Source organism: Chrysemys picta, chromosome 8, assembly GCF_011386835.1.
Source record: "Chrysemys picta bellii isolate R12L10 chromosome 8, ASM1138683v2, whole genome shotgun sequence".
In the NCBI taxonomy this organism is placed as follows: Eukaryota; Metazoa; Chordata; order Testudines; family Emydidae; genus Chrysemys; species Chrysemys picta.
In genome coordinates, this window is record NC_088798.1 from 103665336 (window position 1) to 103679715 (window position 14380).

General features: G+C 42.0%; 1 protein-coding gene across 8 annotated transcripts in view; it reads right to left on the reverse strand.

Moving 5' to 3' along the window:
* The window catches only part of RNF130 (ring finger protein 130), an 86143-nt gene that overhangs the window by 32191 nt on the left and 39572 nt on the right, over positions 1–14380 (reverse strand). For all 8 annotated transcript variants that reach the window (XR_010590087.1, XR_010590086.1, XM_042850951.2 and 5 more), the window contains 2 exons: positions 3803–3874; positions 1764–1846 (listed from right to left, as the gene is read on the reverse strand). Coding sequence is in view for 6 of the 8 variants with exons in the window: in XM_042850951.2 (XP_042706885.1) it covers positions 1764–1846; positions 3803–3874 (155 nt within the window). In the remaining 2 variants the exon portion in view is untranslated. The remainder of the gene's footprint in view (positions 1–1763; positions 1847–3802; positions 3875–14380) is intronic.

The following is a 14380-nucleotide window of genomic DNA, read 5'->3' on the forward strand; positions in this document are numbered from 1 at the left end:
TTATAATTTGAGATTGTTTCTTTAATATCTTATAACAGCAAAAATTCATTATGCATTAGAAGAAAAAATTTCCAGCTATCTAGGACAGCTTGCAGGAGGATTTAGAAGACTGATAATGAGCTGCAATATGCCCCCCAGGGACATGAGACTGATGCCTGGTTCCGACACTGTGACTTAGTTGTTTCTTAGTGTATCATGCATATAGCTATTTATATACCAAACATAGGCCAAGTTGCTGGATCTTGGCTGCATGTATGCATAGTAATGTACGTATTTCTCTTTTGGAGGGGGGAAGAGAAGAAAAATGTGTTATAAAATGAAAGGGAAAGATATCCTTGGTAACAGTCAAAGCTCCCACAAATTATTAGATAATTCTTCCAAAAATATTCACCACGCACAAAAAGCAGTTAAACTGAAAATCTGCTACAGAGATAATGTCACATAGCTCTAAATCGAGATCTTTGAGATGGAAGGCAAATGAGAAGACTGAGGCAAGAGCACAAGGATAGAGTTTGGTTGATACATTTTAAGTGCCAGTATTGGATAGCCGAAATGATTTTCTTAAATAGTCCTTGATGTCAACACTAAGGTGGAGATGGGGGATAGCAGCATTTCTAGTAACTGGGAAATGCTTGAGCAAGCTCGAATTGCTTAGACCTCTGGTTCTCACCTTTTGGTCTCAGGACAGCCTATCACAACCCAAATACCCAAAACACAAAATACCTTTAGTAAAAGAAACATCTGGCTTACTAAATATTTCTTACCCACATAATATACACACTTACATAATAAGTACTAAATAAGTATACCAGGAGTACCATAATGGCAGGTCCTGCAGCTTCTGTCCCACAGTGCTGTCTGGGCTCAGCTCCATGCTCTGGGAGTTGTGATCTCTGGGGTTGCAGTGCTGCTCATGTTTGGTGGAGGCCAGGCAGGTCAAATTTGTGAGAGTGGTGTTGTATCCTGGTGCATGCTGTCACTGAGCCACTCAAATTTGGCCTGTCTGACCCCTCATCATCATGATGGAGAGGTGGCTGGGCCAAATCTAAGCAGTGCTGTGACCCTGTACTTCATGTTGCAACACCTGGAGCAGAGAGCCGAGCCCAGCCAACCTCATGGGACTGGAGCCACAGAATGCAGGGTGGGCTCTGCAACCCCTGCCAGCCCCCTCATTGGGCAGAATCCCTCCTGCCCTACCCCACAGGTCTCCCATCTAACCCTTTGATACATTCTGGCAGCATAATTTTGGGTTGGGACCCACATGCATAGCAGGATACCAGGTTGCAGTATCCACTGTGTGGAATTTTGCATCTATACTTTAGTTTACTATAATTAATGCAAGTACTGGGTCTGCCCAATCTTCAATCCTTAAAGCTCTCTTTGTCTCACTCACTCTCTCCCAATTTTGTGCCTTTTTCATGGTCTTCACTTCCCTTAAAAATCACTTCCTACTTCCAATAGGCCAATCACCTGCCATTCCTCTAGACTCTCTTCTTCTTGCATAGTCTCCATTGTCAATAACTCTGCCAGCTCCCACCTTCTCACCTAATTGTATTGTATTAACCTTATTTAGATTGCATGCTCCTAGGACAAGGGACCTGTCTAAACTAGGTATGTGTAAAATATTATGCACACCTATGTTGGTATATAACAGGAAAGAGCAAATGCTAGATAAAATGAAACAAAGGGATGTAAACAAGAATCAGCATAAACATTTCTTAGGAATAAATCCATTAACAAGAGAAGAAAAATTGCTAGCTTACTTGCATGGCAGAATGCGGACAACATCGTTCTGCTTGTAACACTCGATACAGACAGCACAATGATCAAAGTCTGGGTCTGTTTCCTAAAATGAATAGCATGAAAACTCAAGTCAAGAGTTAAGACTACATTAAAGGTAAAGTAGACATGATTAGTAAACAGGAATTCTACTGTGGCAGTGAGGATCAAATATGCAAAGTGGCTATGAACAGGAAGAGGCAGAAAAGGGTGAAAATATGCCTCACAAAGAAGATACAACACACACTTTACATGCATATCAAAGTCACCATCTCATTTAAAACTAGCATTTGTGTATATCTTAAATTTAAACTAGAATAAGATAGCTATAATTCATTTGTATAATAGTACTTTTCATATTGACTCAAAAGATATTATTTCCACAGGACTTTATTTCAGTTAAGATCTAGTCTACATCATTACTTCATAAAATATAATTTATATAATATTAAAGCAGATTTTTTTCATCTCTTGCTATAATCAGAGCTAAAAAACTGCTTTATTTCATACTTCAGAAAGTCCAGTGTTTCCTGCTCCTCAGACCCAACAATTACTGATGTCATTCCTATACAGACATGCAGCTCAGGATCACTTGCTGGCTATAGTTTGTTATAAAGGTTACTGTTTCTAAATGGATAAAAAACTTCACATATTTTAAGTTTCCCTTTGGAGAAAGGCAGATTTCATATAGATAAAGCCATGGCATTGGTGTTATACACTAAAATCCGTGGGCTACACAGACACACAGGCTGTGCTTTCTTCCAAAATCATACAATTCTTTTCAGTACTGAGACAAGGACATCAAAAACCACAGCAAGACAAAATTAACAACTCCACTGTTGGAAACAGGCAGTCAATATTTCATGCAGAGAACCCTGATGGGCTGCACTGATGAATGGCAGATTTATTCCTGTATTCCTTTCAACTACATACACATCTCCTGCTGCCTGTTCTGCAACCTCCATATCACTTAACAATCTTGCCTCTATGTTGTCAGGAAGGCAGCATCTTCCCTTGTAGTATTAATAAGTTCTAAATATACACACATCAGCAAAGATCTACTGCAGAAGATTCTTGTAACCAAATTGCCTAGAAACAAAAAAAACCCCAAAGGCTTGGGAAAAGCATTTTTCTCATATTTCTCTTCAGAGAAACAAATTCAGGTGGCTTCTCGTATTTCTGTTGTGTTGGTAGGAAAGATGATGAGAGGGAGTCAGTGGAAGCACCAAAGGGAAACTGTTTTCTTTTTAAAAAGAAAAATCATAATCAGAACACCATTTAATTATAATCAGGTCTGTGCATTTTGCAAAAGGAAAGGGAAAAATGAGCAAGGCTATAAATAAATGTTACAGCGCTGATCAAGAACTGATGAGTACTTGTAGCTTTTTAATTCACAGTTCATGATCAATTATTCTCTGACAGCCAAATACAGTTCCCCATAGCTCAAGACTTCAGACTCAGGTATTTCAACTCAAATGAAATACCTCTCCCCTAACCCAAGAGACTAATTTATAAAAAGTGAATTCTCACAAGAACTCTTCCTCTTAGCCCCTCTATTTTTATTTTGCACATCATATATGTGCAACATTCCAAGTTTACAGTGTTCCACATAACTAACACTAACCTTGCCTTTCTCTAGTAATGACAATTTATACAGAGTTATTAGGAGCATAGCAAATGAAATGTTGTCATGATGGCCCAATACAAAGCCTTCTGCACTCCTGCCTGCAGAAATACTCAGCCAGCTAGCACAGAACAGCACTCACAATCACAGTTACCAGATGGAGCTCAACTAGTCCCTAAGCAAGAGAAATTCTCCTTCGGGGGGAGCAAAGGCTACAGTATACAGAAAAGCTCTAGATGTCACACTGAAATACTGTAGCAAAAGATGAACTCCTCAGCAAGTAAACCAGCATTAAAGATGAGAGGAGAAAGAAAAACAAATCAGATAAAGTGAATTGTTTTTACTACCAAAATAAACCATGAGATTCAAGTATATTTTGCTGAAGTCTTATTACTATACCTTATCACCCTTCTTTACTGTCCTGGTTGTCAATTTGCTGATGGCTTTCTTCGCAGCATCTCCAAGACGACGCTATTACATTTACAGAGAAAAGAATGCAGGGATTAATGCTTAGAGTGTAACAATTTTTCTTTTAAAATGACTTAGTTTGACTAAATATTAATGCTACAATACTCTGCTATAATTGGCTAATATTCAAAGTACAGAGGATATAGCAACGACAATCCGATAACCTGCACATAAGATCAGAGAGAAAATTCAACTGCAGACCATGTACATGCAGTCAAGGTAATTATCTACTGTGGCAGAAGTCTCATAGGCTGTTCGAGCTGTTTTTTTTTAAAGCCATATCTACGAGCCATCAAAACACACACTGGGATATAAATAGAGGCTCATGCCCTTCCACTAATTCCCACTGTACTACACTCTAATTACTTTTTATTCAATGAGCTGTATAATATCACTTGCCCTTTTCCTAAGTTTTCTATTTGGGGTTTCCTTGAGTAGGGAATAAACCTGAAATTACCTCTAAAGGCAGACAATTCACACCTGAGCCTAATATTTATCTCAATACACCATAAAACCAACCAGTATCTTCACATGCCAGAAAATAATTTAATGGCCATAAAATCAAAATTCAGTCAATACAGGCTATACTTGAATAAAGCTCACATGAATACTGATTCCAAGACAAACCTATTTGGTTGCAAAGGGTCAAGTTGTTTTTAATGGGCATCAGTGTTAGTTGGAAACGGTCATTTCTATGCTTAAAGTGCTGATTCCAATGCAATGCTCTGATTCAAGCCAATTAAGAATGGCAAGTTGCCAGTTAGTTCACAGATTTCAGGGCCAGGTCACTTTGAGCTGAACAAAGCTCATGTTTCCTTGTTTCAATAACCACAACGCCCCACAGAAACAGGATGAGGTTTACATTGATGGAGAGAAACAAAGTTAGTTTATTTTTTCCCTTTAAAAACTTCTATAGGCACACATACAATTACTGTGAATATTCTACCGTTACCACTTGTAAGGACAACTTGTAAGGAAAGATTTTATTTTCAAGTTTTCCTTTACTACTGGGGTTGGGGATGTGTCTTAAGCCACCCCCAGTGAAAATCCACATGAATTTGGCCAGTTTATAAGCCTTAGAAAAACTGCTATTTGCACATGCTCCGGAGAGACTTGTTTACAGTTGAATCTTCAGCGAAAGTAGTTGTTAAATATGTACTGAGCATGCTCCTTCCAGGGGTAGGGTCTGAGCAGGACTTTACTGCAGCTGTTTCTCCTGGTTGCTGCTCTGACACTGAACAGAGAGAACTCCCCCATTTTCAATGCTTCCCCCTTGCTGGAAACCAGGCAGGGAAGAGGAGGAGAAAGTAACCTGACTGGAATGCAGAGGGGTTAGAAATGGTGGGGGTAGGATCTGGGGTGAGGATTGACCCAGAAGGGGCAGGAGGCAGGGTGTGGCAGACAGAAGCACAGGGAGATAGGGGCAGAAGGGTCTGACCTCTAGAGCACACTCCCCTTCAGAACCTGGACATGAACCCAGGAGTCCTGGGTCTCTACATTACTCTATCAGCAAATAACTATGAAGCCCACTGGCAGAGTGTGTGTCCCATCTTCCTTCTAGTGACTGGTCAATGTAGAGGATAACAGCCTATGACTTTGATCAGCTCAAGTGGTAGAGCTTGTGCTGTGAATCTAAAGGTCCACTGCCAACTTTATGACCCATGTTTGGTGTTGGAGATCCATATGGTTCTGCATGATAGAATTTTTTATTTTAACTGGGCATTACACCGAAAAATTACATTAAAGGGACATTAAGATTGCAGAGTCAAGCACTCAAAAAAGTTAGGAAGTGCCAGAATTAATATTGCCCTGGAAACATTTGTTCGGTCCCGTTGTGCATGTAACTTTGCATCCTAAATAACTTTCTTGGAATCTATACTTTTTGTATGCAATTATATGTTATGGTATTACTGTGACTAAGCACCCCTGTATTCACACCTTACAAACTACTGTAACCTTTGTATAAAATATGCCTTGTATCATTTGACAGTGAACTCACTGATTAATATTCTTGCATGATGTGTGTACACAGTGTGTATTAAGAGTTATGGATATATGCTGAGATTATAACTAGAATGTGTTTAAACCAGGCATGTCAAGGGGAATTGGTAAACAGGTCTGCCCTGGACAAAGGAATGTGTTTGCTGCTCTACCCAGCCTGGTCATGAAGCAGAGACAAAGAAGGTACGTTTACATATAAGCGTAAACAGGGTTATCACACTACAAGGAGAGGGTAGATTGGAGGAAACAGAATGATTTGCGTTTTAGCAAATACCAGCTAGGGATGAAAGAGCGTGGAGTTTCCTTCACCACCAGACTCCATGTCACCTTTCTCAGAGCTTGGAAAAAAAACCTTTGAGAGTTGATCCTGAAAAGAATCAATTTCAAAGGGTTACCAGTCTATAAAGAAGTGGGCTGAACCTCAAGTAATAAATAATCAACTGATTGTGTACAATATTACTGTATTATAAAAGTGTACAGAGTGAGGTCTTTTCTGAAAGCTAATGACATTGGTGATTAATATTGTGAAATGTATGTATTAACACAATGAGGAAATATTATGCTTTAAAATCTGTGGCCAATCATGTTTCCTCCCTACAAGGAGAGAAGGCAGCTATGTACCTAACTCTTATGTAAATTAAGCATGGTGAAGTCAAAACAATGGAAACCCCATTTATATACAGATGGATGGAAAGTCCACAGGAAGGGAAGAAGACCATGAGGTCATCCTATTTTTGAAACAAAAAGTCATTACATTTTGGAGGAAAGAAGCAAGGGCAGAAGACATATTTGGCAACCATCATTGGACAGACAAGAGGCCCGAGCTCTTGCTAGCTGAGAAAGATGGGTCCTTCAACCACGGAAGGGTTTGAAGTCTCTGGAAACTAAATATAGGTGAGAAACCTGCCTACACAAAGATTTTTCACCTAGGAAGACAAAGGAAGCCAGCATCTTGTACTTTTGTAGAAGGTCCTGACAGGGAAAGTCAGCTAGGGCTGGAAAGAATGAATGGTGAGAGAAAACATCTTGAACAAAGCCTGAACCTTACTAGATGAAGTTTTAGACGAGTGTTTTCACTTTTATTTGTGTTCTTTCTAACCCTATTTCTTTTACTTGGCATCATTTAACCTATATTCTGTTAATAAATGTGTTTTATTTTTACTATAAACCAACTCAGTGCTGTGTTTTCTGGGTAGGGTGTATTTACCCCTGGTAAATTAATAAACTCTGATGTGCTTTTGTCTCTTTAAAGGAACAAAGAAACCTTATTTTTTCTCTGAACTGTCTAGGAGAGGGCTGGACATTGCAGAGCACACAGTTTTGGGAAACTTCTGGAGTGTGTTGGAGTCACCTTGCCGGTTGTAACCAAGGTTGATGGAAGCCAGAGAGGGGCTGTAGACAGGCTATGGATCAAAGCTGTTGAAACAGGGCTGTCTAGTGCACCGACACTTTGGATGTGACCTGAAGGCTTGTCGGCTGGTGCCAGGTTGTGAGCTTCAACAGTGGGGCATTTCAGGCACCCAGGGTCACAGGGCAGGCAGTGACAACCTCTCACTGATCTGGATTGGACCTTCAAACTGTGTGACAATAACATATAAATATGTGCCTGCGCTGAAAGTTGTAATATAAGAGTTCGTTTTCTTTTGGAAACGTTAATATTTAATTTGGACACCTACAAAATTAACAGAGCAAGCTTGATCTTTAACAACATTTCACATTTAACTATCTTGTAACTCTAGTAGCTGTTTGGAGATTATATTAAGTTTCAGGGGTTGTATACTAATGTGAAAATAAGCAGCATAGATGTGCTGCACTAGTGGGACTTACTCCAGTTTGAAACCAGTGTAAACGGTACCAGTGCAGAGTATTTACACTTTTGATTTTCACTCATGTACTTACACTGATGCAAAAATTCCTAATGTAGACAAGCTCTCTGATGAACCAATATCCTGTGTGCCCCAGTCTTGCTATTTGTACCTTAGGTAGATGGAATTTTTGCTTTTAGACTCATGACTGATACTAGCTTAAGGAAAAAGACATTAACTGGCAAACTGAATAACCACAAAAGGTGTTTAATGATTTTGGCCTAGTGGAAGTGCACAAGGTTAACTGTAAGGCACCTGTAACATACAGTTCTACCTATTTTTTTTATTTAAGAAACACAGCATCTGTTTTCAATGATTTCTGTAGAAAGGCTAGTGTGCTTCTACACATAATAGCTTAAAAACTGCACAGTTCAGAAATTAGCTGTTATTGCATCACTAAAAGCTCTGGCTTCTCCTTTACAATATATCTGAGCACTTCAAACTGAGTTCTAGCTGCTGCCACCTCCTTATTAAACTTTAATAAGCTGAGCTTTTTAAACCACATAAAAATTTCATCAAGTTTCTCCTGACCTTTGAAAAAAATCTAAAGAAAGTAAAAAAGGTCATAAGAGCACTTTCCCCACAGAGCCGCTGTTTTAAAGCATCTGCACTGGGAAGAAGCCTACAGCAATATATGGGATGCAAGGGGAATAATTTGTCACTCAAGGAATATCCATAGAGTACTAATTATATTTAAACTTTTAACATCCAAAGGGACCATGAGGAGTACCAGTTACAGTATGGGAACCTAAATATGACGTATCCCAGGAAAGCTTGCAGGGTCTCCATAGGGCCTACCACACCACAACCACTATTACTGGGAACAACTGAGAAGGAAATCTTTAGTCAGAGTTTGTCTACACTGGCAAGTGAAAGGTCTGGTCTACACTGGGGGGTAGGGGGTGTCAATGTAAGATATGCAACTTCAGCTACGGGAATACTGTAGCTGAAGTTGACATATCTTAGATCAACTTACCTCCCATCCTCATGGCATGGGATCGATGGCTGCGGCTCCCCCATTGACTCCGCTTCCGCCGCTTGCCCTGGTGGAGTTCCAGAGTCGACGGGAGTGTGTTCAGGGATCAATTTATTGCATCTAGACGAGACGCGATATATCGATCCCCAATAGATCGATAGCTACCCGCCGATCCGGCAGGTAGTCTGGATGTACCCAAAGACAAACCTTTTGTCGTTCAGAGATGTTAAAAACACCTCACTCCCCCGTCCCCCCGAAAGAAAAGTTTTGTTGATGACAAGCGGCGGTGTGAACAGCGCTTTGAGCTCTCCTGCCGACAATGCTAACGCCACTCAGTGGGCGTGGAAGATTTTTGTCAGCAGAGAGCTCTTTCCTGCCGACAAACAGCGGCTACTCCGTGCGCCTTTTAGCGGCACGGCTGTAGTGACACTACCGTGTCCCTAAAAGCTACGTAGTATAGACAGCCTCACTTCTGAAGCTTTAAAAAGCTTTGCATTTGTTAGGCATTGTTCAAGTAGCATTTAGCAGAGCTGGTAGAGCTTCAAAAGGGGCCATAAGGAGTCATTTTTTTAACGGAACATATCCAAAGGGGCATCACAGAGCAAGTCACCACAGATGGGCTTTAATGACTCTTGAAAATGATTACTTAAGCAGTGATTATAGCCAAACAAATCTGAGTTTCAAAACAAACTGAGGACCTACAGAGACAGCAATTCTATCCTCAGCGTGGAGAATAATAGAATGACAAGAAGAATTCACGCAGGATTTGTTGAGGCTTGTTAATCCTTCCCCATAAAAGAAATGGCACAGTATATGGGAACAGAAGCAGGAAGAGAATGAAGAAAAATTAGGCCATTAGGCCCATGTCCATTTAACAAAGCCGTCACTTTCAGAGTCCAATTTATATCTGAGTAAGTGTCATAAGTGACTAAGGAATTTTTTTTTTTTTAAACAGTGGAGCCATATTTAGACAGACAACTATAGACAAAATATTGGTGAAAGAGACAGTAATAGCACAATAAATTTCAAAGACTGGCTAAGTTGGTTCCTGGAGTTTTGTAGTACCAAGAGTCAGAGGTGTTCTGCACAGTTAAATGGCATGAAGTCTACATGAGAATCCTTCTCTGCATTGACATCAGCCAGGTTTAAAATATTTTCCTTGGTTCTTTAGAATCCCCATCACTATAAGGAAGCCCTAACAGACAGCACAATATAGCGGTTAAAGCACAGGACTGGGAGAGTCAGGAGGTTTGTGTACTACTTTGTGCTTTCCCAAAGGTCACACAAGAAGTTACTGCAAATCACTTAGTTTCTCTGTGCCTCAGTTTCTTAATCTAGAAAATGGGGATATTTATTTAACTCACAGGAGCATTACAGGATTAATTCCTTGGTGTTTGGAGTGCACTTTGACAATCTATACAGAGTACACTGTAGAAGTGCAGTGCATTATGAAGTTAATCAGTTCTCAGTCCACTAATTAGGATAGTAAATAAGGGCTACTTTTTCTTTAAAATAATGGTCTGTTTCAGGATCAGCTTTTTGGAACTATAGAAAATCACTGTCAGGTGCTGAGTACAGGACCCAATGAAGTCAGTAAAAGCTAAAGAGACTCAACTCCCCAGAGGATTGGATCTTTAATGACTCATTTCTTGGTCTGAATGTCCTCAGGCAGCTTTCAGAATGTCAAGCCAGACACTGAGCCTACATAATCACATCTCTCAATGACGTGGGCGTAAATTCTGTTTTTAATTTACCAACTGCCATCATTCTTCAAGTCACTCTGTAGCGATTAATGTAGAAAATTCTGTCCAGCTGCATCTCTGCCTTCCCACACAAGGGTACTGTACTTTTAAGTCCAGTAGAACTGTGGTCTCAAAACTTTTTCATAAGAAGGACAACGTCTTACAGTGTCTCATGAATTACCGACCATTCTATTTGCAATCTCATAACAGCTCTGTGGCATCACCAGCAATTGCTTACAGGGAAGAATAATATTAGAAAAGCAATGCCGTTTTGCTATTTTTTTTTAAAAAAAGCTATTTAGTAGTTGCAAATGAGGAGAGAGTGCTATGTGACTATCAGGCCTGAAATGACGCAATAGCTCAGCAGATGACCAGCAATCTTTAGAACCAAGGAACTTCTTGGGAACTTCTATTTCAGTCAAATGTAGCATATGTGTACTAGACCACCACCCTAACTTGATGAGATGCACCGAAATCAGATGAAATTAGCTAGTGCTCTTGGGGAAGTATCAGGTCTTGATTTTCAATTGAACCTCAACTCATTTTCTGCTTAGGCATGTGTAACTGCAGGTGCACATCCTTGTACATTAACACTTGTACATACTGGATGAGAAAATCCATCCTCTGTATACACAGGTCCTAGTGCACCAGAAGAGCTCAAGCATATATGGAGACTATCTGACGAAAATTAGGCCCTTAGTGTCTTATATTAGATCACATTTCATCCAACTGCATGACGATGTGATCCCGCCAGTCTGTGTTGTGGCCCTGTTCCAGAAGTGCTGGTGTACATAGGGGGCATCAGCAGCTAGAATGTGTCATGAACAGCATCGGACAGTTTGAGTCTACCATGCCTAGGTACGCCTCCTCCTTCTCCATCATAAGGTATGTCAAGTGCGTTTGGTGGGTCAGAAAACACTGCAGAAACGTCCACCAGCATGTCACAGAAGCTCAGCCTGTTTCACGACACAAGGGTGAAAGCTCAATCAAGGGAAAATTCTTCAAGAGGCACCTCCTCTACGTTGCTCGCTCTGGTAGCTGGAAGCACACAGCAAAGTGACTGCTCAGCAGTATGTGTTGGCTAGAGTTACCATACGTCCGGATTTTCCGTGAAGCCGGTAGCACTCAGGCAGCTGTTTCGCGTGGCTGGAAGGGAGGAGGGGGAATGTGGGGCGCTCAGGGGAGGGGGCGGAATTGGGGCGGGGGCAGGGCCCCGTGGAGTGTCCTCTTTTTTTAATTTTTAAATATGGTAACCCTAGTGTTGGCAGACTGTTCAAACTTCCTGAAACATGCAGCGTGGGCAGTAAAGTTTTCCACTATGCACCATGGTCAAAGGTGCTAGAATGGCCACATTTCAGGAGTGTGCGTGGGAGTCTGGGATATGCTTGGTTTGACTCAGGTCTGTGTGCTGCTGTGTGGATGCCAGAGTCCCAGGTTCGAGCCCAGGTTAGAAAATTCTGAACACCGGGTTAATAATTAGCAGGTCATATGCTCAAGTCCTGGGTTCTCTAACACACGTCAGTGGATTCCAGTCCCACTAACCCTGGGCTTACAATGCGAAGTAGACATACGCAAAGGGAGATTGTGGAATTCCTATCACTCGAAACTTTTAGGAACAGGTTAGACAAACAACTGTCTGGGATGGTCTAGGTATACTTGGTCCTGTCTCAATGCAGGGGACTAGACTTCATGATCTCTCAAGATCCCTTTCAGTCCTATATTTCTTTCTATGATTCTGAGGCCCATTTAGAGCATGCCAAATATTTTTAATTCTCTTTTTGACTGTGACCACGTTATTAGACCATTACTATTGCCACACACTTTCAAGAGGGTGACTCAAATGTAGGGCTGGATGTGAAATGGTGCTGGGGCCTTCTGAGTTAACCACATCCACTATGATCGAATTGGGAGGTGGGTAGGAGAAGAGAAACTGTCTTTTGCTGGCACACAATTTTTTTTGTTGGCCTGCTTACATGTTGGCAGGATGGATGTGGGGGTCTGCCATATGATTTTGGCAGGGTCCAAGAGTACCTCATTAATAGGGAGGACTGCTCTGGACAAGGCAGAAGAATGTAAGATGTCCAATAGTTTGTGACTCGGTCACCTCCTGTAGTGCCTCTGCTGCCCGCTGGGCCAGCTCCTGAAATAGTTTGAAGTCATCTGCCATCGATGGTGGAGGGAACATCACCGTCTCATCTGGTGATGACAATGAGAAATTAGCCTGAGTGGTAACTTCCTCCTTGGTTTCAGCCTCTTGTTCCTCCCTTGTTAGTTCAGGGGGCTCAGATGCCCTAGATGCAGCAGCTGAAGGAGGATGTCTCCTCAATTGCTGATAGGCCACATTAGAGCTGTGGGAGGCAGCTTTGTCTTTGAGCCTGTCAGGGAGGGGCCAGGTTGTTGGTACCAAGGCTGTCCATACAAGGGAGGCTGTGGGTCAGGGGGATGGTATGGTTGTGGTCCATGGTGGAATTGGGCACCATATGGAGAGTGAGAAGAGCAATGGGAGACCAAGTCCTCTTGCTCACTTTCTGACTCAGTGGATGAGAAGGGTAGTGCATGACATGAGGTTGTTGGTGAGACAGGAGCTCTGGGTGAACTCGGTAGCAGGGCCCCAGTACTGACCAGAGGCGAATCCAGCAAACCCAACACCAAGAGGTCCATCGCATAGCAGAAGTCTGGTGGTGCCAAAGGCATCGGTAACCAGTGGTGGTTGTCGGTACTGAGATGCCTGCACCAAAGGAGTCAGTAACATGGACCTGGTAGTATGGTCTGTCCATGCCTGGCGTGCCACAAGCAGTACGATGTTTATGTCCATACCACAGGCGCCTTCCCCAGGGCGGATTTTCTGTGTTTGTCGCACCAGACAGTACCGATGGTTCCTTGCTTGTGCCCATTGTGTTCTTAGGCAACCCCACATGCTCTGTTGGGGCAGTATCACGAGAGCCCTGGGTACTGTATTTAGAAAGCTTTGGTGCAGTTGGTACAGACCATCGAGCTGGAGATAGTCTTTGCCTCAATCAGGGGTCACTGTGGGGACTCATGGCCCTTTTCTTAGAGCCATCTCTTTGGGCTCACCTGCCTTAGAAGTAGAGGGTTGTGGTGAGGTTTTCCGCCGTCTGGGGTCCTGGTGCAGCTTGGATGATTGAAGGGCTGCCTCTATGAGTAGGAGCTTGAGCCTCAGTTCTCCATCCTTTCTGGATCTGGGCTTCAGTTGCTGGCACAATCCACACTTCTGTGGGATGTGCTCCTCTCCCAGGCAGCAGACGCCCTGAGAGTGTCCATCAGTCACTGGAATAGATTCCTTGCACCTGAGACACTTCTTGAAGCCTGGAGAGCCAGAAATACCCTGTCCAAGGGGGGTGGGGGGAGTCCCCCCAGACAGGGGATTAAGGAAAAATGAAGTCTTTTTTGTTTTGAGCAAGGGCCAAATAAAAGATAAATGGAGTAAAGAAAGAAAAGAAGCTTAAAAAAAAAAGCTAAAGATTAGCAATTCTAAAGAGATTAATGATCCGCTAACGAATAGCTAAAGCTCCATCTCTAGCCAGGGGCAGCTGAAAAGGAACTGCGGAGGGTTTGCCTGCACAGTGCTGGTTTGCATCGTGGGGGGGCAGTGCATGCGCAGGCTGAACAGACACTGCTACCAAAGTTCTCCGATCAGCAGTGCAGGGTCGCAGATACAACTACAGTAGAGCACCCACAGGGACACTACTTGAAGATACAGCAGAAAATACTTTATTGCACTGCACAACAGTTTATAACACTGGGTCATTTTTGTTTAGAGTTCCTAAGGAAGGAATTTCTCACTTTAAATAACCCCATATACATTAATGAGCAGATTCAAGAAACTAAAGAATAATCATAAGGAGATACATTCTCTCTTTAGGATTTTCATTATATCCTATTACACACAGCTCTTGAGCAGTTA